Source organism: Nuphar pumila, chromosome 5, assembly GCF_984573655.1.
Source record: "Nuphar pumila chromosome 5, dmNupPumi1.hap1.1, whole genome shotgun sequence".
Classification (NCBI taxonomy): Eukaryota; Viridiplantae; Streptophyta; class Magnoliopsida; order Nymphaeales; family Nymphaeaceae; genus Nuphar; species Nuphar pumila.
In genome coordinates, this window is record NC_143253.1 from 106,921,440 (window position 1) to 106,947,249 (window position 25,810).

At 39.8% G+C, this 25,810-nt stretch overlaps 2 protein-coding genes and 1 pseudogene across 3 annotated transcripts; 1 reads left to right on the plus strand and 2 right to left on the minus strand.

Moving 5' to 3' along the window:
- Positions 1 to 4,259: 4,259 nt before the first annotated feature.
- LOC149838030 (uncharacterized) lies at positions 4,260 to 11,873 on the minus strand. The gene is made up of 5 exons (XM_090008172.1): positions 11,706 to 11,873; positions 11,389 to 11,582; positions 5,135 to 5,263; positions 4,889 to 5,012; positions 4,260 to 4,665 (listed from the first exon to the last, which is right to left on the minus strand). Exons 1-5 carry the CDS (start codon positions 11,871 to 11,873, stop codon positions 4,390 to 4,392), a joined length of 891 nt encoding a protein of 296 aa, XP_089864298.1. The 3' UTR covers positions 4,260 to 4,389.
- Positions 11,874 to 11,987: 114 nt separating this feature from the next.
- Positions 11,988 to 12,650, minus strand: LOC149838031 (uncharacterized). Its single transcript, XM_090008173.1, has one exon. It carries the CDS (start codon positions 12,648 to 12,650, stop codon positions 11,988 to 11,990), a length of 663 nt encoding a protein of 220 aa, XP_089864299.1.
- A 238-nt stretch (positions 12,651 to 12,888) lies between these two features.
- LOC149838032 (uncharacterized) lies at positions 12,889 to 25,609 on the plus strand (annotated as a pseudogene). The gene is made up of 5 exons (XR_016432241.1): positions 12,889 to 13,105; positions 13,680 to 13,783; positions 20,943 to 21,056; positions 24,922 to 25,004; positions 25,160 to 25,609. The product of XR_016432241.1 is annotated as an uncharacterized LOC149838032 (transcript).
- The last annotated feature ends 201 nt before the right edge of the window (positions 25,610 to 25,810 follow it).

Consider the following 25,810-nt stretch of genomic DNA (forward strand, 5'->3'; position numbering starts at 1 on the left):
TGTGATAGGGAAAAGAGGCAAGGGTGAGGCCCCTACCTACCTAAGGGTGCTCAGGGGCAGAGGCATCACCTCTGCTGAAAAACCTCAATCGACAGAGGGCATTGCCCTTGCCGAAGACTCACGTGTGGCAGGGGCGATGCCCCTGCCATGCTAGGCAAACGAGCAGCAAGGGGATGTGAAGCCTCTTGTCGAACACGAGGAGGGGTCGATCCCTTCCTCTCCAGAATAAGAGGCACAGGGAGGGGCCGAGCCCCTCCTCTGCGAGCAAAGGGTGTAGGAAAGGGGGGTCGAGCCCCTGCCTATCCTGCAATAAGGAGGGTCGGCAAGCCCTGCCTGTCGACAATGAAGGAGAGGACGAAGAGAAGACGGGGAAGAGACACAAAGGAGAGGTCTCGACCCCTCCCCTGCGTACAGAAGGAATGGGGATGCAGGGAGGGGCTCGGCCCCTCCCCTATGGAAACAGGGCAGCAGGGAGGGGCTCAACCCCTCCCCTACAAAAACGAAAATGGGATGGCAGGGAGGGGCTCGGCCCCTCCTCTGCGCAAACATGGAGAAGAAGAAGAAGACAACGAGAGGGAGAGAGAGAGACATTACCTGAGAGGTGGTCGAAAAAAGAGGAGTCGTCGGCGTTGGGAGATGGCGCACGAAGGGTGTTGGCGTCGACTGCCGAAATACAATGAGCAGGAGGGAGAGTCGAGTGTCAGGGGCTATCGGTGTTGGGTGGCCGTGAAACAGGAGAGAAAAGGGAGGGTTGAGGGGCGGTGGTCGTCGGTGGTCTGCCGGAGCTCGGATGAGAGAGGACCTAACCCTCGAATTTTGTAAAAAGAATTTGGGGGGTATTCTCCTCCCCCTATGCCTCTTAAGGGTCGAGTCCTAACCCCTCGACAGTTTTGGATCCGGACCTGACCTGAGTCCAAATTATTTTTTAAAAATGGACAAAAGTAGACTCGGTCAAAGTTGACCGAGTGCAAAATGTGAACGGACTTGGCTATGGTGCGTTGACCGAGTCTGACTTTTCGTTGACTGTGGTCGCCCTGTGTCCAAAGTTGCACCTGTGTCGGATCGTGTCGACGCGGGTGCGTCGACCTTATAGCTGAGTCTGTGTGACTTAGCCTACAACTAACTATGGCTAAAATACAAGAATGCCTCTACAATAAGTGATATTTACATAGGAGGGGTATTAGTATTAAAAAGAAAGAAGAAAACATGTATGACAAACACTACACTTCTCAACACCCCCACCATTGGACTTAAAATCTATTGATTGAGGAGGGGCATGGAGCGGTGGGGGTGGCGGTGGCCTAAAACGCGGATCTCAGATCCTCAGTTCTGAAATCTTCTGTTTGTATGGAAGTCTGGTCATGGCGTGGGTCCCCAGCCTTGATCCTTCTGTCCATGGATCTCTTGTCATTTGTTGGTTATAGAATATCTAGATGTTTTTTGCCAATAATGTAATGGGGAGATCCACGGTAATCAAACACACCCTATGAGTAGCATGGAGACCCATTACATTATTGGCAAAAAACATCCAGATATTCTGTCACCAACAAATGGTGAGGCCCTGTAACAAGTATAAGTTACTTTAGCCCAACTTTTGAAATGCTTGACATGCTAAATTAAGCATTTTTCTTTAAATAGTGGTAGAAAAAGTGCTTGCAGAAAATGTCTAGCTTGTAAGGTAGGGTTTGCTACTCGAAGGTTATTAGTGTGTCGATTGTGCTGGTTACAATAGCATAGAAATGTGTTTGTGTTTCTTTTGGACTATACTGTTGGCTAAACCTAGTAGTCAGATACACACACAAACAGACGTTCATGAATCCCACACATCATAATTTCTTTTATGCTTATCTCCAAGTACAACCTGCATCTTCAGGTTGAATTATACACTTATCATATTTTACAGGTTGCTCACTCCTTTGGTGGACATCAGCGTATTATATACAATCCACAGTCTGCGCCAATGCCATCTCCTCAAGGATATTATACAAATGAACCTATGGTATGTGAGCAATTTTGATGCTTTGTTGCATTTCTTGTGGAATTTTGGGTTATAAATTTACAATTTAAATGCAGTTTTGCATATTATAAATGCACCTTCTAATTTACTGCTAATGTTATTTTATAGTTTTATCTGTTTAATTTTTTGCTTCTTTCATGGTAGTATGGGCCACAGATGTTTATGGGTCAGCCTAGGCAAGTTTTGTACATGCCTACTTATCCTCATGTAAGTCATCTTTAATTTGTACATTACTCTCTTTATCCATTGTTTCCCATTGGCTTTTGTGGAAATGATACATTTGGGTTATGTATTTAAATTAGTGTTTATAGTGTTGCCAGAGTTTCCTTTGATAATTTGTATGCATGCAATGTTAATGTTAAGTTTGCTTCAGCTTATGCCACCTGTTTCTATACACTTTTGTGCTATGTCACATGGGTGTGGGTGTGGGGGTGCGGCACTTTAAAAAACCTTGGTTGGGGGGTGCGGCAGGGCAAAAATGTAAAAAATTGTATATATATATATATATATATATATATATATATATATATATATATATATATATAATTTTAAAGTTTTAACTTTTAACATTGTCATAATATCATTCATCATGCATGCAATATATCAACATAAATATCAATCAAATAAGTAAAGCAATTACATAAATCAACCTAAATATCAATTAAATAAGTAAAGCAGAAAAAAACTAAATTGCATACCAAAAGTATATCCTACAATGTATATGACAATGAAATAATGGATCTTAATAATTTTCTCCATCATCAAATGCATCATTAAAAAGAATATTGGGCTCAGACAAATCAACAATTTCTCTTAGCATTTCCCAATTAGGTTGCGTAAAGTGAAGGAAGTATACCACTATGTCCCAAAACTCATCATCAACAATGAATTTCTTAATTTCTTGAGCCTTGATATCATCATCAGCACGATAGAATGTTCAATTTTCATCAATCACCATGCTAACTAAAACATTCTTCACTTTTTTAATTATCTTCACCATCACAACAATAGACGCAAAACGTATTTCAGCGACCATCAACAATTTCAGGTCAGAATGCCTATTAAATATAGCATTAGCACGATGGTGGTTAACAACCAAATTCTTAATGCTTTCAACATTTCTTTCTAAATCTTCAATCCATGAACATAAAGCATATGCTTGTGAATTTTCTTCTTTTTTGGGGTTGCAGATGCTCTTTGGGGTCAGATTTAAGTTGTGTGCTACATTAGAAGTCCAAAAAATATGAGGGTACTCACTCTCTAAACTCAACGCTGCACTTTTACAAACTGGAGTGTTGTCTGTAATGATTTATACTATTTTCTGATCACCCACTTCTTTTATGACTTTTATAAACAACCCCTTCAAATACTTTGCATTTTTATATTCCCAGATACATCAACTGCTTTCAAGAATATTGGACCATTAAGCGAACAAGCAATGAAATTGATCAGTGGACACATTTGAATATCTGTTCATCCATCAGAAACAATAGAAACTCCATTTTGCTCACATGAATATTTTTTAATCTCCAGTAACCTCTCCACATTTGCCCTCTCTTCTACAAGAAGTGTGATTCGTAGTTTTTCTGAGCTTGGAGGCGCATATCACTCAAATTATAATTTGCCAAAGATGTTACTACATCCTTCCAATAAGGATTTCTAGCTGCATTAAATGGGAGTGAACTAGAATAAAAATACCTCCCTACTTTTCTATTCATATCCTCCATTCCATATGTATTGAATGTTGCTTGTATCGTTCCTCTACCTCCTACATTGACTTTTTTTTAGCATCTTCTTGGTGGCTTTTAAATGACACACTAATTGCACAAGATTCACTCATTGTCTTTCTCTTCTCATATTCTTCTTGTATTTTATTGTATTGTCTTTGCATTTCCTCATCAACTTTTCTGCATCCTGAAATATCATGTCCCGGTATCTTTAACAAATGAGCTTTCACTCTTGTGTAAGACCCAACAAAATCTTTTTCACAGAGCTTGCATCGAAATCTCTTGTTTCCACCAGCCAAGCCTATTTTAGAGTTTGTTGTTACAGGCATGTTAAACAAATTTTATATGAAAAGTATATATATATATATATATAATTGATCGAAGCAAGTTCACCATTTCTAGAGATGCAAAACCCAGGCCTCTTCGAGTATGTTGATCATTTATATAAGCTGGTTAAACAAATAGAACAACCACTTCATGGAAAAGACTAAAAATCATAAACATGCAAACCATCTTATCCATATGAGAAAAAAGGAAAAAACAATGAAGGCACTAACTAATCATTTGTTGGTTGGCGCTGCCAAAACCGCTCGTAGCATCTCCACCCATTCGATAAGGTACCTGATAGCTCTCATGCGTGAAGCATTATAAAGGTAGAACACCATCACAAACATTACTAGTTTCGAAAGCGTGGGTCATAGTTTTTTGAAAATTAAGCATAGCTAAACCATTAACGTCGTTGAGGATATTGTTTGGAGGACCAACATTGCCACTATTGGGCAGTGACAAAACACCAATTTTATAGCAACGCTTTGAATCTTTCTCAGAACTACTAATTCGATTGTGGATATTGTTAGAAGGCTCGATATTGCTGGCGTTTGATGATGATTCTCTGATCTTCATCGACTGACACTGATCCATCTATTGCATCAACAAGAAAATTAACATCAACTACGGTTAGCATCCAGCGAACCAACACCTTCCAAAGAAAAAGATAAAGAAAAGCAAAAGATATTAAATATCATGAATTCAAGACGCTACTGGTAAGTGGTAACCCATCAATGGCAACAAAAACTCTAAAATCAGAAGCAAATGTTTGTCAGAAGAATCAAATAAGCAAACCCCCAAAGGAGATCACTCTCACCTTTGCAAGTTCCTCCTCTGAAATCCTAAACTTATCCGCCCGATCGATTCCCGCCCCATGTTTCCACAAGGACTTCAATGCAACCAAATGCTCCGATCCAGCGAGATGATTGATCGCGCTGCTACTGAAAACCACCATTGTTCCAAAAAATGCATCCGGAATTCAAATCAAACATAGAAGACGAGTAAACAGACGGGACCATAGAACATAGAAACGAAGTGAAAGAAAGAAGGGAAGAGGGAATACCAGGTGAACTCGTTGTCGAGCTCGTGGACATCAGCCTTGCAGACGGTGCACCAAAATCGATTCCTTCTGGCGTCATCGTGGCGGAGGAAGCTAGGGTTTTTTAGGAAGAAGCGGACGGACGTCGGGAATCTTGGAGAGGAATCACTAAAACCTAGTCATTTTCTTAGGTTATAAGGTAAAAATCCTAAAACCTAGTCATTTTGTACCATAGTTTAGGAAAAACCCAAAAAATTAGGAATAATGTTTATAATTTTAAGAAAATTCTACCAAAATATAAAAAATGCCCAAAATAAAATAAATTCTTCAATTTTTGGGCTTTGTCATTCGGTAGGTTTGTCGTCCATTAGTTTTATTATCCAGACCTAAGGACGATAAAGAACTTTGTCATCTGTTCTTAGGATGGCAAAGCACTTTGTCATTCGATTGTTGGGACATCAAATCACTTTGTTGTTCGTTCTCTGGGATGACAAAACACTTTATCGCCGATCTTTGGGATGACAATACACTTTGTCATCTATTCTCAGAATGGAAAAATGACTTTGTCGTTTGTTCAGCCTAACATAAGGATAAGCCTTAAGAGGTGTGTCTTGATCCTACTCGAATTCCTCATGTAACCATGACTCTTCTTGGATGAGTTTTATCCCCTCTTTGCGATAAGCACAAATCCATTTGGGTTGGATTCGAATTTAGAAAACACCTTGACCCATATCCCGTTGATGATTCTTATAAATAAGGGTTGATCCCTAGAGTCTGAATTGATATGAAAATCTCTTGTCTAAGTATCAGCCCTAGAGAGAATGCATACCCTAGCCATGCCTTCATTTTGACCCTCTCTCAGTTCGATCCATAAACTAGCATACCTATATAGAGGTATTGTTGAAGCCATTGCAACAACCATCGTACCTACGTGAAGGTGCTGCTAAACTGAAGAGGAGCCTAAAAGACAAATGGACCTAAAGTCTCAAAAAGGTAATTCTCATATCAATTTGTTTGTTTGTTCTAGTTTTTATATTCATTGTCTTTTTTATTCGTTTCATAAATACTTATACATGATCTTGTTTGCATGTCTCGTTTTTCATTGAGTGAAATCTCAAATCTGGGTTTTCTCGATAATGAGCTATGAGAATCGAACATACTTTTGCTTCACCTTCTCGTGGAGAATGACGGTTGAGGCTTGAAACGAGTGTCTCACATCTTTTAAACGAATTTGAAAAGAGTTTTGCAAAACCAAGGTAAGTGCATAATTATTTTATCACAAGATTTATGTTAATAACATAGGGATAAGCCTTAAGAGGTGTGTCACAATCCTACCCAAACTCCTCATGTAAGCAAGACTCTTCTTAGATGAGCCTTATCCCCTCTTTGGGATAAGCACAATTCAATTTGGGTTGGATTTGAATTCAGAAAACCCTTGACCCGTATCTCATCCATGTTTCTTATAAATAAGGGTTGACCCCTAGAGCTTTAATTGATCTTGAAATCCAATGTATGAGTGTTTGCCTTAGAGAAAATGCATACACTGGCCTTGCACTAACTTTAATCCTTTCTCAGCTCAATCTTTAAATTGTCATACCTACGCAAAGGTGTTGCTAAAGCCATTGCAACAACCATCGTACCTACACAGAGGTCTTGTTGGACCGAAGAGGAGCCTAAAAGACAAGTAGACCTAAAGACTAAAAAATTTAATTCTTAGATCAATTTGTTTATTTAATCTAGGTTTTATATTCATTGTCTTTTATTATTCATTTCGTAAATACTTAAACACAATGATCTTGTTTGCATCTCATTTTGTGGGAAGTGAAATCCTAAATTTGGGTTTTCTCAATACTGGGATTTGAGTTGCGATATTCGAACCGGCTTCTGCTTTACCTTCTCATGGAGAAGGACGACCAAGGCTTGAAATGAGTATCCCACATCTTTTAAACGAATTTGAAAAAAAAAATTGCAAAACCATGCGAGTGTGTATATTCTTTTATTGTAATTTTTTTGTTAACAGTTTTTGGCGATCATGATGGGATGCATTTTTTTATTTTCCCTAATAAGTACATTATTGGAAGATTTTGGGTCCTAACGAGCCCAACACCTCCGAGATTCGAGTATTTTTTATTCAAACAACAAAACCCTTTTGTCGCCTATCCTTTGTCGTCTACTGACTCTATTTTCCGATATGCTCGACCGTCCATAAGAATTGTTGTCTATCTTTTGTCATCTGCAGAGTTTGGGATACAAGAGGTATGTTGCCCGCACAGTTTGCCATCTACATGCCCTCTGCCAGCATAGTCTACCATATGTAGGTTTGTCATTTGGCCTTTGTCGTCCATTGAGTTTGCCATCTGTTAGGTTTGTTGTATGCAAACCCTCTACCTACATACTTTGTTGCCCGCAGGCCTTATGTAACGAGGCTGAAATGTGTGTAGCACGGTTTTGGGCATCTAGAACTACCCCACCAACTTGAAATAAGGGGAACTGGTTCTTTAACATTGGGAGGAAGCCTCCGACTGGCAAGGGACCACCCCCTTGGTTATTCCTGATTGGCAGGTGTCATAGGTTAGGCCCTCGTCGATGGTGGATTCGTCGGTGGCCTACCTCTCTTTCTGGGACCTAATGGGGTTGACAGTGGTTTTGGAACCACCGTCAGCCACTTCTTTCGGTGGCCGAAGGTGACCTTGGACTGTGAAGGCTGAGAAAGCCCGAACTCTAGATTTAAAAGACAGAAGGCTTGTGTGGTAGAAAAAATTGATGGATTCAGTGGCCCTCCTTAAGGTTTCTTCGAACTTTTCGATATGGCTATCATCGAGTCTAAAGGGAACCCAACTAAGTTAGGGACTCTCCTCTAGTTGGAAACAACCCCAACCATGCTCGAGATATTGTCGAGCAGTGCTGAGTTTTCCAAACACCAAGGGTGCCCCATGCTTAGGCGTGTTAACTATAGACAACGAAGAAGGCGTACCTTGTGAAATCTCTCCGGCCTCTGATTTAACTATGATTTCTTCTCCCTTTTGCCATTTTCTCTTTAGGTTTTTTGTTTTTCAATTTCGATTCTATAGGCTTTTTGAGGAGGGCTCTCTTCAAATCTGCCAATTGCATTGACATGATCTAAATCACGCATGTCTCCCCTCAACTCATCGAGTGCATTTGTACAGGTCTTGCTTTTTATTGGATTCACGCATATTGTTCTCTAATCATTGCACATGTGCTTCTAAATCTTCCATAAATCCTTCCTCAATCGAGAGAAGCAACCAAAGCTCTTATACCAATCTAATGCAGTGATGAGGAGAATTGTTCCTGAACCTCATAGATTGATACCAAAACCAAGAAAAAACTATGATCTATCGAAGGAAATCAAACCGACTAATAAATAAAGCAATAAAAAATAAGATTTTTCACTTTCGGGTTATCTCCTCTCTCAAAACAAATACATAGTCTCTCTCAAAAGATGAACCTGAATGTAAATTTGGTAGTAGGTCTAATGCATAGACCCAACAAACCAAGTTACATCTGAATCCAGCTAGGGAGGTAAAAGGCTAAATCTCTGTTTCCTTTGCCCCTTCATTGATCGACCGAATTTATGCACATGCGGATCACCTTGACTAGGCTTTGGATATGCAATAAGATCCAATTCAAGTTCCGCATCACCATGGGTAAGATTCAGATCTTGAACTATAACATTAGGACCAGAGGCATCATGGGTCACTTCTTATTTAGGAGAAGCAAAGGAGTTTCTCGCTTGTGAACCAGGTTTGTAAGAAGGTGAGCTTATCTGTATAACAAAGAGTTTACTAAAACTACCTATCATCACATCCTACTTCCCAACAAGGGTCTAAATTTTAGATCCACCTGGGCCTAACAAGAAAGTGAGCTGGGTCCGTCACAAGCCGAGCCAGCCTGAGTTGGGCTTAACTGGCCCAAGACCCAATCCCAAGCAGGATATTTGATGACAAAGAGCATCCTTCTCCACACACACACACACACACACACGCAGAACTCAATATTGTTATTTATTAATTTCGACTACCCTGCCCACCTTCTTCTCTTGTTTCCACGAGAGAGAGAGAGACGAACTATAACCATCAACATTACGAAACAGGTTCAACCAACATTGAACCTACCAGATAACCCACCAGGCCCAAGACATGCCAATGGGCCCCAAAACGAAGGAAAAAAGAAGAAAGAGAAATGAAAAATGAAAAAAAGATAACAGAAAAACACGAAACAACTTCAGATTGTCGGCGAGCATCACCCTGGATCATGAATGGTCCTTGTGGGCAGATTGTGTTGAAGATCAGGGATGTTGATGCGAAGAATGGCATACACGTCCGCCAAAATAAGGTTCACCGTTTTGTTGAACACTGCCGGAATATGCCTAAAGATAGCGTTGTTGCGAGTCATCCATACAACCCACCATGACGAGAGAAGCCAGGTACGCCAAATAATCTGCCAATAGTTGCAATGACGAACTTGCTTAGGACCCCATAGCAAATCGCTGGTGAACGATTCTTGGCGCACGCTGACCCCTGGCTTATTCCAAGTCACCTTGAAAATGTTTTGAAAGACAGAGCACTCCCAAAAAAGGTGAAACGCAGATTCTTCGGCCGCCTCGCACAACACACATTTACTCGGCTGATGGAATCCGATGGATTTGAGGAAATTTTTAGTCTGCACCCGATCGTGTAAGATTAGCCAAGCCAAGAAACATGATCTCGGAGTCGGACCCTTGCCCCAGAGCAGGCTCGTCGGAAACCGGTCCACCCCAGACGGAAGGAGAGTGTGGTAGCCTTCTTTTGAGCGGAAAGATCCGTTCGGAGCAAAGATGCGACCAACGAACTGAGACAGCGAGTCAACATTACCATTATGTAACATAACTGCAGACCAAGCTTTGATCCATGATCGACGAAGCTTTGACATTGTTCGCTGATGCACACTAGTGGCCCCCACCAAGGATTCCACACCTCCGTATTTAGCTAGAAGCATGCTTGCACACGGGGACCCAGGTTGGTGGGCAAGCCAGCTCTGCTTCACGACGAGAATCATACTTTTCAGCCTTGGATCCTTGATTCCCAACCCCCCCCCCCCTATATAGGGGAAGTCGAAGGGTGTCCCACCCTATGAGGTGGCGTTTATTGTTGGTACCTCGCCCCGACCACAGAAAATTCGCCACTACCTAATTTAGCTTCTTACTAACCCCCATAGGCATCAGAAACATAGACATAAAAAATTCTGGCATAGCAGAAAGAACGTGCTTGATGAGAGTCAGTCTACCCGCGATAAAAAGGTAGAAAGCTTGCCAACCCGATATTTTGTTCTGAACCCTTTGAATAGTAGCGCTCCAGGCTGTCGTTGTTACACGACTGATTTGAAGCGGCAGACCCAGGTAAGAAAAGGAGTTTTCCGATACCGAGCACCCGAATATCCGTTGGCCCATGTCCAGCATTGACGGAGGGGCATTGACCATGGATAAACAACACTTATCGTAGTTGATGGATAACCCTGACATCGATAGGAAAAAAAGAAGGACAAGCTTGAATCTTAACATTTGTTGGATGGACGCCCTTCTGAAGATAATTATGTCATCCGCGAAGGTCAAGATCTGACTACGACACTCCTGTATACCGAAAGACTCAATTAGACCATCCTCCACTGCCATCTTAACCAAAACCACAATGCCTTCAGAGACGATGTTAAAGAGTAACGGAGATAGAGGACATCCTTGCCGAAGACCACGACCAAGTTTGAACTGATTTCCCTTGACCCCATTGATCTGAATTTGTGACTGAGCATTGGTAACCAGCTCCTGCACCCAGCTAGAGAAACGTCTACTGAAGCCCAGGTTCGCCAACATTTTGAAGAGAAACGGCCAATGAACCGAGTCGTAGGCTTTATGAAAGTCAAGCTTAAGGGTGAAGAAGGCCCCCCCGCTGATCTTCAGAGAGTGCAACACTTCAGTGGCCAAAATGAAGGAATGTTGAAGCCTTCTGTTAGGAATGAAGGCAAACTGAGCCTCCAAAAAAATCCTAGGAGCGACTGACCGCATCCTATTAGCCAAGACCTTGGCAATAATGCGACATAAGCTCCCTAACACTGATATAGGTCAAAACCGCGAGATATCCGATGCGGCTTCCTCCTTAGGAATAAGTGACACAATTGCTAGGTGAGCATGAACCGGCAATCTGCCATTGCGATGAAATTCAGCGAAGACACTAAGAATGTCACTCTTAACACATTGTCAGAATATGCGAAAGAAATCCACTGGATACCCATCAAAACCTGAAGCTTTCCACCCAAACGAGTCCTGCACCGCCGAGGCGATTTCTTCTTCGGTGAATAACCCCTGAATCGAGTTGGATAGCGCTCGATCCAAGGACAAAAATAAAGTCCTACCCATATTGCCACCTGCAGCTTGGTTGTAGGAATACAGGTTAGAGAAATAGTTGGTGACAGCATTGATTACCTGATCGCCCGAAAAGGAGACACCGTTGATATACATAGAATGAATCGCATGTCTTCGATGCCTGTGTGACGCTAAAGAATGAAAGAACCTTGTATTCCCGTCACCCGCTTTAAGCCAAGTCACCCTTGACCGCTGCTTCCAACGAATCTCATCCTTTAGACGCCAAGATTGCACTAGAAGAGTCAACTCGGCCGATCTAGCATTAAGGATGTCAATATCTGATGCATTCATATAGGTCGTATCCAAGAGAGACTGATTTATAGAAGACAGCTCACGCTCCCAATCCTCCATATTTTGGAATTTGCTTATTTTATTGAAGATAAGCCAAGATTTGATATCGCGGGATAGTCGAAAAAGCTTAACCATGCATCTAGTAGCCGCCCGGACCGCATAACAAGGTCTACTCTAAGATTGTTGGACTAATGACTCGAAACCCGCCCCCTTAAGCCACCATTGCTCAAATCTAAAGGATTTGTCGCCGGTGAAGCCTTGTCCCCATCGGATAACAATCTGACTATGGTCCGAGACAGATAGTGGAAGTAGGTAATATGAAATGTCATTAATAGAACTCAGCAGATCTGACGAAACAAACACCCTGTCTAGCAGACGAAAGCATGGTCTAGATCGTCGATTGGTCCACGAGAAAGCTTCGCCTACATGGGGAACGTGGTACAACCGGTTCATCTGAATAAAGTTTTGGAAAATCCTTATTGAAGCCGAGTAGGTCACCGGAATACTTGAGTCGATAGGAGACAGAAGGCAGTTGAAATCTCCCATGATAATATGATGGTCCCCAAATGAAGCAATGACCCTATTCAAGTCCAACCAAAACTCCTCTCGCCGGCTTTGACGGTGAGGACTATACACCATAGTGACCACAACTGAATTGGCGTTTGAAGGAAGTGGAAGAGTAATGGATATGGAAAACGTACCTTCATCCACCTGTTGTAAGGCTAGAGAATGATTTCCGAGGATGAGGATGCCTCCCACATATTGAATCGCAGGCTTGAAGAAGAAATCTGCACTACGCCAGATTTCGGAGATGACGGAGCTCGGAATATCTGCCATTTTCGTTTCACAAAGTGCAATCAGAGCAGGCTTTTCTTGATGGATCCAACTCGTCAGGAAAAAACGTTTGGAGGAGCAATTCAGTCCCAGAATATTGGAAGGCGGATGTCCGACCACGGAGAGAGAGAATGACGGAAGGCGGATGTCCGACCAGAGAGGAATCCCGAGCCGTATAGTTTCTTAAAACCTTTCAAAGAACCCAAATACCATCTCAAAGAAGCAAAATGAACAATCCAACATGGCGTGTGCTATCACTTTGCGCTCCCTCTTCCTCTCCTCAGAAGCCACATGGGCCGTGCTTCCTTCTTGGCCCTCTTCCATCACCAATCTGAGGTCGTTGGTTCGAGCTCCTACGTCTAAACCGCTCAGAGTTGCCTCCGGTACCCTTCGCACGTCTCGTCTTAGATGCTCTGCTGAAGACAACTCGTCCGTTTCTTCGCCTCAGGACGACCAAGGTCTCCCACAAGAAGCCATTCTCAAAGCCATATCGGTATGGTGAAATTCTGATAGAATATCGATCTGGGTTTGGTTTATCTTTTGACATCATGGCCGGTTTTTCGCTTTTGAGCATTGTAACTGCTTGATTAATTCGATTTTGTTGTATTTTTTTGTTGTCATTTGTGGGTCGGTGTGATTATTGTGTTTCTGATCCATTCATTGTGATATATGGTATTGGTTTGATCCTTTCTTATAGTTTCGTAGCACTTTGGATTGAATTCTGGTCGTTGGTGTTCTTGGATTTAAGATTTTTGGTTTGGACGAGCTGAACTTGTGCTAATTATGCGAGTTTAGAGATGAATGTGTGCTTTTTCCATTTTGCTCAAAACGAATATTGGTACTTTTTTCGTAGAGGTATTGTGTGGCCAAAGTATGCTGTTAAAGGTGATTTTTGTGGGTGGCGTAGAAGGTTGCTTTTGTTGGTGGGTGTCGAGAATTTTCTTCGTTGCGATCGTTTAATGGGATTTTTTTTCAGTTTTCCCCATATTTGGACCATATGGTGGATTTGACCTTGGATTTGGTTGATTGCAGAGGTTTCAAAGGCAGAAGGAAGGGTCGCACAGACCACAAATATTGTTATTGGGGGCACAGTAACGGATGATTCAACTGATGAATGGTTAGTTTTGGACCAAAAGGTATTATTCGAAGTCTTCAGATGCTTTATAGTTCATCTTTTCTTCAGCAACTTTGATATGTAAGTTTCTTCTTCATCGTACAGTATAAAGTTGTTCTGAACTTTAATTCACCAGATATTGTAGATTTGCTGATTTCAGTATGAGGCAGTTTGAGAGAGGGAGAGAGAGCAAAATACATGCACGCATACTTTATCTTCTCTCTCAGCGATGTCTTAAAAAAAGTTTAAGTTGTTTAGTTCCACACACAGGAATGCATATAGTATAAAAATTCACTAAAGAATGAATACAGAATTAATTTGCTTTACATTCAAAATGATATAACAAAAAAATTGACATGAAGTAATGAGTTGCAAAATATTCTGCAAATAATATCTATACAGGAGTGTTCTTTCCCTTTTTTCTATGTTTAATAACTAACTGGGTAATAGTTGCCGTTGTATCTAACCTGAGACTCAGTGGGTTGCACTCGAGATTTGTGGAAATTCAACCCTTATGGAAGTTCTAATTTTATAAAAATACTAAAACTTCATTGTTTTTAAATGTCTCTTATTTTTTTACTGAATTTTGAACTTTTATTGGAAACCATGTTTAAATAGACGTTTGATAACTGTACTTGCACTGTTGCTGCTGCTGCTGCTACTACTAGTATTATTATTATATTATTTCAATAATTTAGTGCACCTATGTCCAAGTATGTTTGAAAAACATGTAGTATATGAACCTGTAATCACCATGGTGCACTCAGGGACTGCGAGTTAAGTGCCCAGCAAATCCTCGTTTCTTGGGTAAATCATGTGAACTGTGGTGGTCATGGTATATTGATCATGGGTTTTGAGTCATGACTAAAATTGAGCCTGATAACTACAGCCAAACCTAAAATAATACATCATGGGGCCACCCATTTTCCGATGCTAGTCTCTTATATTTTGTCTGTTTGCAATCTGAGTTGGTTCTTCAAGTCTCCCCACCAATAATAGGAGTGTGTTATGCGTATTTTCAGAAATAGAGATAACCAAGGTTGTATGTATCGTATCGTAACCCGTATCAGTCGGGTCCAAAATAAGATATGTATCGTATTGTATCATAAAAAATCATAAATTTTGAAATAAATAAATAAAATTCTAAAAATCATAAAATTTTAGTAAAAAAATTAAAAAATCATTACACACAAAGCAATGATGAAATGAACAAAATGTGATCATGCATATATTTAGGGTTTATTTCATATTAAAATATGCATGACTTCATGAGAAAAGTATTAAAAACCCAATTTTATGCTAGTTTTGAGTAAATGTGTTAAAATGATAAAAAAATAGAAAATGCTTGAAAATTAGTTTTATTTTGCAATTTAGTGTATATATTAGTGATTTTCATTAATACAGGAGGTCTAATTCTTAAAATAATTAGAGTTAGAATAGGTTTAGAATAGGTTTTTATAAAATATAGTGAATTTGAGGTATTTTGCAAATAAGTTTTCTTTAAGAGATGTTTCAAAACGGAATTTTCAGAAAAGAGAAGGACTTACGGAAAATGTTCAAAATTTATAAATATGATACGTAGGGTTTGAGAGGGGTTGTCTTCTCCCTTGCAAAGCCCCTCTCTTCTTCCCCTTCCTCTCCACCTCTTTCTTGCTTCTTCTTCTTCTCCCTCTTTTTCTCCTCTTTTCTCTTTTCGGTGGAGTGCAATCTGGCGGCGGCGCAAGGAGGATTCCAACCTCTCTTCTCAACCAAAACTGTAAGTCCTCTCTTCTCCTCTCCTTCTTCCTTTCTCTCTTTTGATCTCAAGTAGTGTAATAATGTGTTGATTTTACATTCATATTGTTTTTTTTTTACCATTGCATCTGCTTTTCATTATCTTGATTAACATTTTGTTTTGCATCATACATTTGTGCATTACCTCATTTGCATTTGCCGTGAAAGTAATCTTCATCCATCATTTAGCAACATCCGGCATCATCATAGCATGTTCACAGTGAAATCATCCGCAGATCTCACTAGATCTGTCATGAAAAGCTGATTTATATCTGTCGATGAGTTGAATTAAAATTCACAGTAAAAATCTGGTAGATCAGAGTTGATTTTCACGGTGAAACTTTGGTTCATCGTGAAAACCTCTTTTCGTTCACTGTGAGACCAGTGTAAACAGTGAATCCTAGAAGCAGATTTGTATTTGCCATGAACCACAACGTGGAAACGTGAAATCAAATTTTGCCAGAATACATTTCCTGATTGCTGCCGGAATATAGTCCATGTTTTTCCAACAGTCGTGAAAATCAGATTTCATCCGTCAGGAGTAGCATTTGTTGGGAATCCCGGCAAGCCCAATATCGGCACCTCAGTCCAGCAAACTAGATTAGCCAGAATGTGAAGATCAAATCTAAATCCGATCAACTCTGTCGGCATCTTGCTCCACCGGACTTGCTCTCTTTCTCTGCCGGATTACCACCTTTTGCCAGAATCTACTCCAGATTTGCCGGTTGTGCTTTGTCTGTGCCAGAATTAACTTGTAGCTGCCGTAATCCTCTATTATGTCAAGATTGCCTATTCCTCTCATCCATGATCTTCAGATCTGCCAGAATTTTAACTGTAAATGCCTATTTTTCAATGAATCGGATGGTCGATCTACTGTGAATTATTTGTCTGAAATTGTTGTTCACAGAAAAGTTGAAATTCTGCAATAACCGTGAAAGCATTTTTCACAGCAGCTTGGAACACGTTTTTTGAATTATCCAGCATCTGAACTCCACTTCACAACACTCTGGCAACCTCTATGAAGGTCGTCGGGCTTCAGTTGTTCAACCGTGAAAAAGGATTTTCACGGCTGTTTGTTTTAAAAAAAACATTTTCATGGCTGCTTCATTTTGAATTTCACGGCAACACTTCACATTGTATTTTAGATATATTTTTTTTATTATTTTTGGCATCGCATTTTTAGGCATTTTAGGTATTTTTTATTTTTACGTTTGGCATCTCTTTTCATTTTGCATATTTTTACGTGTCTTACATTTCTTTTAGCATAGTGTTAGCTTGTCGTCTTTTGTTGCTTGTGTGCTTGTGTTTCGCAGGAAAGCGCAGAGTGAAGGCAAGCGAGCGAGATACATGGTGGTGCGCATCCGACACGTGACACAAGGCACGAGCGCAGAAGACTCTTTTACTTTTCTTCTAGAATTAGAAATTTAATTCAATTGTTGGTTTGTAATAAAGTCTTTTTACGCCCTCTACGTAGCGTATTCATTCATTGTAATAGCTAAGTAGCTTAATTTTTCTCGTACTTTTTATTTTGGCAATAAAGAGTAGTTTAGTTGTTTGTTTGAGTACGAAGTATTCCCGTTCCCTGAGTTCGACCCGGTCTCTACCATTAGTGAAAATCAGTTTTTATTATTTGATGTTTGGTTTTCACATTGCTTTCATTTAAAAATCTTTTCAAAACTACAACAATTTCAAAAAAAAGACATCAAAATGCAACCATAAAATCACATGTGAAGCATTTATGTCTCTATGAGCTACATAAAACATCATCAATCATCAAATCTCACAAGAACAATGCAAAATAGTAATATCTTCAATTAAGAACATGCCACAAGATTCATCAAAAAACAAAAAAAACCAAGTTTATGAATACTTAACAAATTACAATGCATGAACAACATTATGTTGTATCGTGGCTAAATGATGCTTCAACTGAAAGATACCACTTGAAAAAACTGTATGACAATAGTTGCACTCAATTTTTAATTGGTTTTCATTCATTACACGATTGCCCTTGCCATGCCAAATCATTTGAAGTTATCTTTCTCCAAAATAACTCAATAAAAGCAAGAAATAAGGTTTTTCTACCTTAACCCACTTCTTTGGGTGAAAAAATGGTGAAAACGCACTCTTACATGAAGAAATCACGAAAGCCCTCTCCCTAGTGCAAAGATCAGCCCCCAAAATGTTATCACGACACCCTAGGATTATTACACGAGTGCCCCATTGCCATGCCAGATCATTTGCAGTTATCTTCCTCCAAAATAACTCAATAAAAGCAAGAAATAAGGTTTTTCTACCTTAACCCACTTCTTTGGGTGAAAAAATGGTGGAAATGCACTCTTGAAGAAATCACACGAAAGCCCTCTCCCTAGCACAAAGATCAGCCCCCAAAATGCTATCACGGCTACTAGGGTGTGTGGGAAGCTCTCTAGTATGTTCTATACGGATAAGGATTCCGGCCCTCAAAAACCCTTTAAAATCCAAAAACTTAAAACTCTGGTTTTGCCCTTTTTAAAGTCCATCGGTACCGTATCGTATGATACATACGATACACGTATGATACACACATGTATCATCGTATTGTGCCCTTGCATCAATAAGATACGTATCATAGCATATCGACGATACGACCAACATTGGAGATAACTGTTGCAATATATCTATAAAAGCTAGATATTTGTGCATAATTATGTATGATACTGATGCATTAATGTAATCGTATATGTTTTCATTTTGTAGATATGTTATATGCTATAAAGGAGCAGGACTGCTGGTGACTACTTTAGACTAGGGGTGGCAATCGGGCCGGGTTGGCGGGTCAACCCGGCGGGTCGGCTGTGGCAAACACGAACCCGACCCGTTTATTAAACGGGTAACCGGACATGACCCGCCAACCCGTTTAATAAACGGGTTGGGTCGGGTAAACGGGTTGGCATACCCCTAACACAAACCCGACCCGTTTAATAAACGGGTTAGGCGGGTCGACCCGTTTATTAAACGGGTTAGTTTAAGCCCAACCCGAACCCGCCTAAGAGGCGGGTTGGCGGGTCGTGTGAGGTTTTGCCACCCCTACTTTAGACCATAACTATTATTTATCATTTTTTTAGAGCTCAGATTCCAAAGTGGCTCATCTTGTGTTGCTTGTTAGGCTGCCATCTTCCACAATCTCATTCTCAGAAGGGGTGTCGTAAGAGGGAATGACTCTTTTCCAATGCTGTTGCTTTGACAGTGGAAATTTAAGCTGGATGACACCAGTGGCGTAGCTAGGATTCATGTGAGGGGGGGGGGGAAGGGGTTCGGGGGCAGCGGCCCCGAAAAAAAATGAGATAAAATAAAAAATGGCTACAATTATTAATAAAAATCTATTTCATATGGACAAATCAAACTATTTGCTGCAGTCAGCGCTGGGCTAGGACTGGGCTGAACTAGGACTGGGCCAAAAAAATGGATAAAAATCTATTTCATATGGAATCAGGGCTGGGCTTTAAAAAAAAAAATTAACTGTTTCGGGAGGCAGGACTGGGCTATAGCCCAGTCCTGCCCCCCCCCCCAGCTCCACCTCTGGATGACACCCATTCCATTGAACTTGGTTGTATTGAAAATTTAGTAGAATGGTTGTGTTTGCGATGTTTGCTTTGGCTACCTATTGAGGTTGGCCTGGATAGGTAATTAAGTGTTTGGGTTGGGCTTCCTATCATGCTTGGCCTGGATGGGTAATTAAGTGTTTGGGATGATCTGCCTATCGAGGTTGGCCTGTATAGTTTATTGGACCAAAAAAAAAACTCATTGTTATTTCTCAGGCTGGCTTAGGCCTAGGTCAATCAATCTCAGACCCAAAAGATAAGTCTAAGGCTGGGTGCACAAAGCCATTCAGGTTATGCACCCCAATGTCCGGTCCTGGTGATTGTAAAGAAATAGTAAGAGCTTATTGTATGTGGTTATTCTAAAACATAAGTCTTTTGGTGGGAAAGCATTAGATTGTGTTTATCATAAGATCATTTCTTTGATGTGTTTAAGATTTTCTATTGTATGTCATCTCACATCATTTGAGAACTGAGAAGCTTATATCCTCTACATATTAACCTTGGCTTCCATTCTGCATAGAGAGAAAGTAAAGTGCCATTTTGGCAATATAAATATGCCATCAAGTTGATTACTTTTCTTGACATTTGTAAGAAAAGCACATGCAAAGACTAAAAGAAGATGGAAATGTGATGAGTGAGAAAACAAAGTTTAAAGGGAGTCAATGAAAAATGTGAGGATATTTATTGCTAAGCAGTCATGCCTGAGAGTCCTGCTGCTAATTATTATGTTGTTTGCTGCCAGAATGTAATGGGTGGATTTAAATTTTGGCTACTAGAGCTTTGAAGGTGCCTAATGGAGTGGAATGTCCATACTTGTTTTCTGTTTCATTTTTGAATGATGGCAAGTGTCTAAGTATGAGAGAGATAGAGAGATCCAAATGATAGTGAAGAGGATTTGCAAAGCAATTTGTTGCTATTTTGGCATCCTTGTATGAGGGTATTCACGCTTCTAGTGAACATTCCATCATAACATTAGCAATTGAGTTTTTCCACCACTATGCGTGGCACTCTTATCTCTCAGTGGCTATTCCTATAATAACATTTGCTCATAATGGCTTATAATTGCTCCTACTTGACCATGAAGATCATACATTTTATTTCCACTATCAGTGGTACATAAATCATGAGGTTTATTCATGCTCCCAGCAGCTCCATTATGATATTTTCCTAGAATGTCCGATAATTGTTGCTATTATCATTCATGAGGTGTATTCATGCTCCCAGTGGTTTCATCATGTCACTTTTTATTATTCTTAGATATACTTGTCGTGTGGGCGTTCAAACCATACATATCTGAGTTCTAAGCTAATATGTTTGCAAATAATTTCCAAATAATCATTTAATTACCAAATTTGCAATCGTCTCACATGAGGACATATGCAGTGGACCCCACCGAAACTCTAAAGTTGAGCATGCTTGGGTGGGAGTAGTATTGGGATGGGTTACCCTCCTCAAAAGTCCTCACTCCTCACATTGTGCATGTTCCCATGTGTGTGGGTGTTTATTATATGCCAATTTGATATGGTGCAAAATGTTCCTCAATCTAGTACCTAATATCTAGATTTGAGAATTAAAATTTTGATGCATTATCGGGATTGGGGTGAGTTGAATCCTGTGAATATAGTGCCTTCATATGTATCAACTATCAAACATGGTCACCAAATATTGCAATGTTTTCAATTACTTGGATAAAAAATACCAACATAGTAAATTGAAAATGTTGCAAAAATATATTTATTACAATAATTTTGTGATATTTTTCAATATTCTCCAGAAATTTCTTTAGAAAACTCATAAATGAGTCTTTTTCCTTTTCTTCTGCAGGTGAACTCATATCCAACAGTTAGAGGATTTACAGCAATTGGTACTGGAGGGGATGATTTTGTCCAAGCTATGATTATAGCTGTTGAATCAGTTCTTCAACATCCAATCCCTGAGGTTTGTACATCTTTTCTAGTTCATGTGAATTTTATTTGTTATTTGTTGTTTTTCCTGTTTAGTATTGGATATTGTTGCAAAACCTTGCTTCAATAGTATCCATAATGCAAAGCTATGTATATGCATAAATGATGGACTGCTGCTCGAGTTTATCATGTCTTTCCTATAATGACTTTAATAATCATAAACATGATACCCCATGTCAATCATGGTAGAAATTTTCTTGTCTTTTTAATCCATGATAATTCCGTGTCTGGTTACCTTTTCCAATGGAAGAAATGCTTGGAACTTATTTTTATTGTCTGATGCACTGAAGGTTGTATGCATAAGATATATCTGCTCTTGGGGCGTGTTTCATTTCATTGCCATCATCTTTTTCAGTCTTGAAAGATGAAGTTTTAATAGAATGAGTGCATACAAAATTTTCATAAGCTAAACAAATGCGGGTAAGCATATTTATAACCATACAGTTAAAGAGAGGATTTGAACAAGGACTTTCCTATCAACAAAGTACCAGTAGAAAGATGAGGTGCACCTTGAACTTCTCTTAGGTCTCCAATTCTCCATTCTTGTGCTTTAAAGTTCATTCCTTGTTCAAAACATGCACATGTAATGGATCCATCAGTGTCAACTCAGCTTCCGATCTTTCCTAGAACACACAATTGCTAAAAGTTCTATATTTCCCTTGTTTTAGGGAGCCGCCTTGGACATGTTGCATTTTTGAAGAAGAAAAAGCAAAGACTAATTCACCTCCCTTCAGGTCAAGCTGTCAAGGGCATCTATCTGTCGAATACGGTATTATGGCAAAAGAATACTGATTGCTTAAGCTTCCTATTTAAGCACTTATCCACATGTTATTGTGAGGGAGTTGGTCGGAGTGTGCTATACCTGGAAAAATTAGCTACATGTGATCTTCAAGACAACCATAAGCTAGAATACGTGGTGTGTGTATTTTAATTAGATGGCAGACTGTATTATTTAATGGTGAAAAAATTGGAATTATGACAATTGAAGTTTGCTCGATGCTTATTAGACTGACCCTCCTATTGTTGTCATGAATGATGCTTCTGCATCCAATGCACATTCCAGGCACTCTCTTGGCCTTCAGTCTTCAGAATATAGCCATCCTTCATGACAATCTTTTATGTGAATTCAGCATTTACCAACAATATTCCAAATTAAATATAGCAACTTCATTTGGAGGAAATAAACAACAACAAACAACAACAACTACGCCTTCATCCCAAAACAATTGGGGTCAGCGATATGAACCAAACAAGAAATTCATTTTGGGTCTTCCACATGAATCCTTTTCCTCCAATCATTTCTATCCAATGCCATGTCCTCGGTGAGGTTCAAAGCATTCATATCCTTTCCTATCATCTCCATCCAAGTCTTCCTAGGCCTACCCCAACCTCTTTTAACTAATATATTTTCCCATTTCTCCAACCTTCTAACTGGAGCATCATTAGGCCTTCGCCGAATATGTCCAAACCACCGTAAACGATTCTCTCGCATCTTATTTTCAATGGGTGCAACACCTACCTTCTTACGTATCTCCTCGTTCTGAATCTTATCTTTTATTGTATTTCCACACATCCATCTAAGCATCCGCATCTCAGCTACACTCATTTTTTGAATATGATGTCTCTTGGCAGCCCAACATTCCGTACCATATAGTAAAGCGGGTCTAATAGTCGTCCTATAAAACTTTCCCTTCAACCGCAATGGCATATTACGATCGCACAACACTCCAGTTGCACTTTTCCATTTCATCCACCCAACCTTTATCCTATGATTTACATCTCCATCAATTTCTCCATACTTTTGAATGATGGATCCCAAATATTTGAAATAATCATTCACCGGTATTTCTTGCTCACCAAGCTTCACTACACTCCCATCACTACTTCGTTGCTTACTAAACCGACATTCCATATATTCAGTCTTACTCTTACTCAACTTAAAACCTCTAGCTTCCAATGACTGTCTCCATAATTCTAACTTAGCATTAACCCCAGCTCTAGACTCATCAATCAAAACAATATCATCAGCAAACAACATACACCACGGTACATTTTCTTGAATTGATCTCGTAAGCTCATCCATCACTATCGCAAATAGGAAAGGGCTTAAAGCAGATCCTTGATGTAACCCAACCGTTATCGGAAAATTGGTTGTCACCCCTCCACAAGTGCGGACATTGGTTACTACTCCTTCATACATATCTTTAATTATACTAATGTACTTTAGGGAAACACCTTTCTTCATCATTGTCCACCAGAGAACGTCCCTAGGTACTCTATCGTATGCCTTCTCTAAATCAATAAAAACCATATGCAAATCTTTGTTCCTCTCTCTATATCTTTCAATAAGTTGTCTAAGAAGATGTATAGCTTCCATAGTTGATCTTCGAGGCATAAAACCAAATTGATTCTCCGATATCATGACAACCTTCCTCAACCTAGACTCAATCACCCTCTCCCAAAGTTTCATAGTATGACTCATGAGTTTTATACCACGATAGTTTGTGCAATCTTGTATATCACCCTTATTCTTATATAAAGGCACCAAAGTACTCTTCCTCCACTCATTAGGCATCTTATTTGTTCGCCAAATCAAGTTAAAAAGATTTGTCAACCATTCTAAACCTTTCTCTCCCAAGCATTTCCAAGCCTCGATAGGTATACCATCTGGTCCAACTGCCCTTCTAGATTTCATTTTCTTCAAAGCCTCTGCAATTTCTTTCTTTTGAATCTTACGCATGAAGTCACGATTTATCTCATGAAAAGGAATGGAGAAGTCTCCAAGATCTTGAGCATGACTATCATTAAATAGCTTATCAAAATAATCTTTCTATCTCTCCTTAATCTCCTCATCTTTAACTAAAACCCTTTGCGTTTCATCTTTGATACATCTAACCATACCCAAATCCCTCGATTTCCTATCTCTCATCTTTGCAAGCCTATAAATATCCTTCTCGCCTTCTTTGGTATCCAACTTGTCATAAACCTCCTTATATACCTTAGCCCTCGCGTTTCGAACTACTTTTTTAGCTTCCTTCTTTGCTATCATATACTTCTCCAAATTCTCATTATCACGAGTCTTACTTAGATTTCTATAACACTCTCTTTGGAGGAAATAGAGGGATGAGAAAAGTGTTCATTACATTTACGCCGAACCACCCCCAGGCATGCATCTGGTGCCTTTTTTTCAAACAGAAGAAAGTCTCCTTAATGATCAAGACACCTGTGCATTGGTGACTATGATGCTATTACTATTACTAGCGCTTCTCTGTCATCAACTAAATGCTTCAACGTGATGACTATATTAATTTGAGAACTTGCATGTGTATCTGGGCACTCCCAACAAGAATAAATAAGGATCAGAAACCATGAGAACCAAGGGTCTGATATCCATGGGACCCACACCAACCGAGACCTCTTTGCAAATGAGAGATGTAAAGGGTCGGTTTTGAGATCCTCATTTCCCCTTAATATACACAGATCTCTGGCCCCAAGGTGGGAGGAGAGGTTTGAGCTAGAGATCCGTGTATCTGAGGTGTACGTTCCTATTATCCGTGTATGTCAAATTTGCCTCGGATCTCAAATCCGAGACAATCAAAGGCAGCCTAAGTTCATGAATCAGTCATGAGCCATAGAACACTTGAAATGTCAGGGATTGTTGATTTGGCCTTGAGCTTGACATTAGATAAATATGGCAAGGTTCACATAGTTTATATTTGATGTATTTTCACTCTTGTTGCTATGATTAGCATGTAAATATTGCTAGTGAGCTCTTGCTTTGGAACATATTCCATTTTGAGAGATTTGAAAACTAATTGGTATTTTATCTCCACGAGCAGGGCTACGTGAGACAAAAATTATCTGCTAGAGGGAAATATGTCTGTTAAAATTGGGCCTGTCCAAGTGGGCATCAAGTGAACAGGTCTCTCTCTCTCTCTCTCTCTCTCTCTCTCTCTCTCTCTCTGTGTGTGTTTACCTACAGATGCACCTGTTTTCATCATTCATATCAATTTTACTAAATAGATGAATGAAAAATCTTGTTTCCAACTTTGTGTCTTATTGGATATTTTTGTCCAGGTTCAAGCTGTGTACAATGCAATGAGGAGAGATGACAGAATGAAGTATTTTCTGTAGGGTACTTACTCAATTTAGTGTTGGTGGAGAAAAGGGGATCTATATATTCTTCTTCAATTGGTATGCTTGGCTGGTGATGGTGCCTTACTCCATAGCAATACCGTGAGATTGTATAAAATTTGTGTTTAATCATTGCTGTTTACGTCTTTGGAAAACTTTGCTGGGAAACGTCAAAGACAAAGAAAGCCTCTCTGGATTTTTCTTTTTCTTTTTGGGGGTTTACTATTTTCATTTCTTTAGACATGTTCCTGTGGATATGGAAGTAGATGGGGCCGCCATTTAACATTGTGACAAGACTGTCAACTGCTAGCACAAACCTCAATCACGTCTTATATACCAACTTTTCTTTTATTTCTTTCACACAACTGATATATAACAATCCAAGGGATCCACACACTTGGCTAGTGGGTCGCTTCAAGGCGATCAAGTTGAAGGATGTCGCAAATTCGATACTCAGGATGTGTCTTTTGCTGCAAGGTTGAAAGCCAATGAGAAACCATCCCCCGTGGGCAAGTGGTGCTGGGATTAGGTGCCCTACAGCTGATCACCATCCATCTGTTGTTGGGCCTCATTCTGACAGGCTGTACAACAGAA

Coding starts and splice junctions, on each gene's coding strand:
- LOC149838030 (XM_090008172.1), bottom strand. CDS start 11,873: ATGGAGGATTGGGAGCGTGAGCTGTCTTCTATAAATCAGTCTCTCTTG. Junction 5,264..11,388: donor AAAGCTTCAGGTTTTGATGG/GTATCCAGTGGA, acceptor TTCCTCTCCAAG/ATTCCCGACGTCCGTCCGCT. Junction 4,666..4,888: donor CAGAGGAGGAACTTGCAAAG/GTGAGAGTGATC, acceptor TTGATGCAATAG/ATGGATCAGTGTCAGTCGAT.
- LOC149838031 (XM_090008173.1), bottom strand. CDS start 12,650: ATGGCAGATATTCCGAGCTCCGTCATCTCCGAAATCTGGCGTAGTGCA.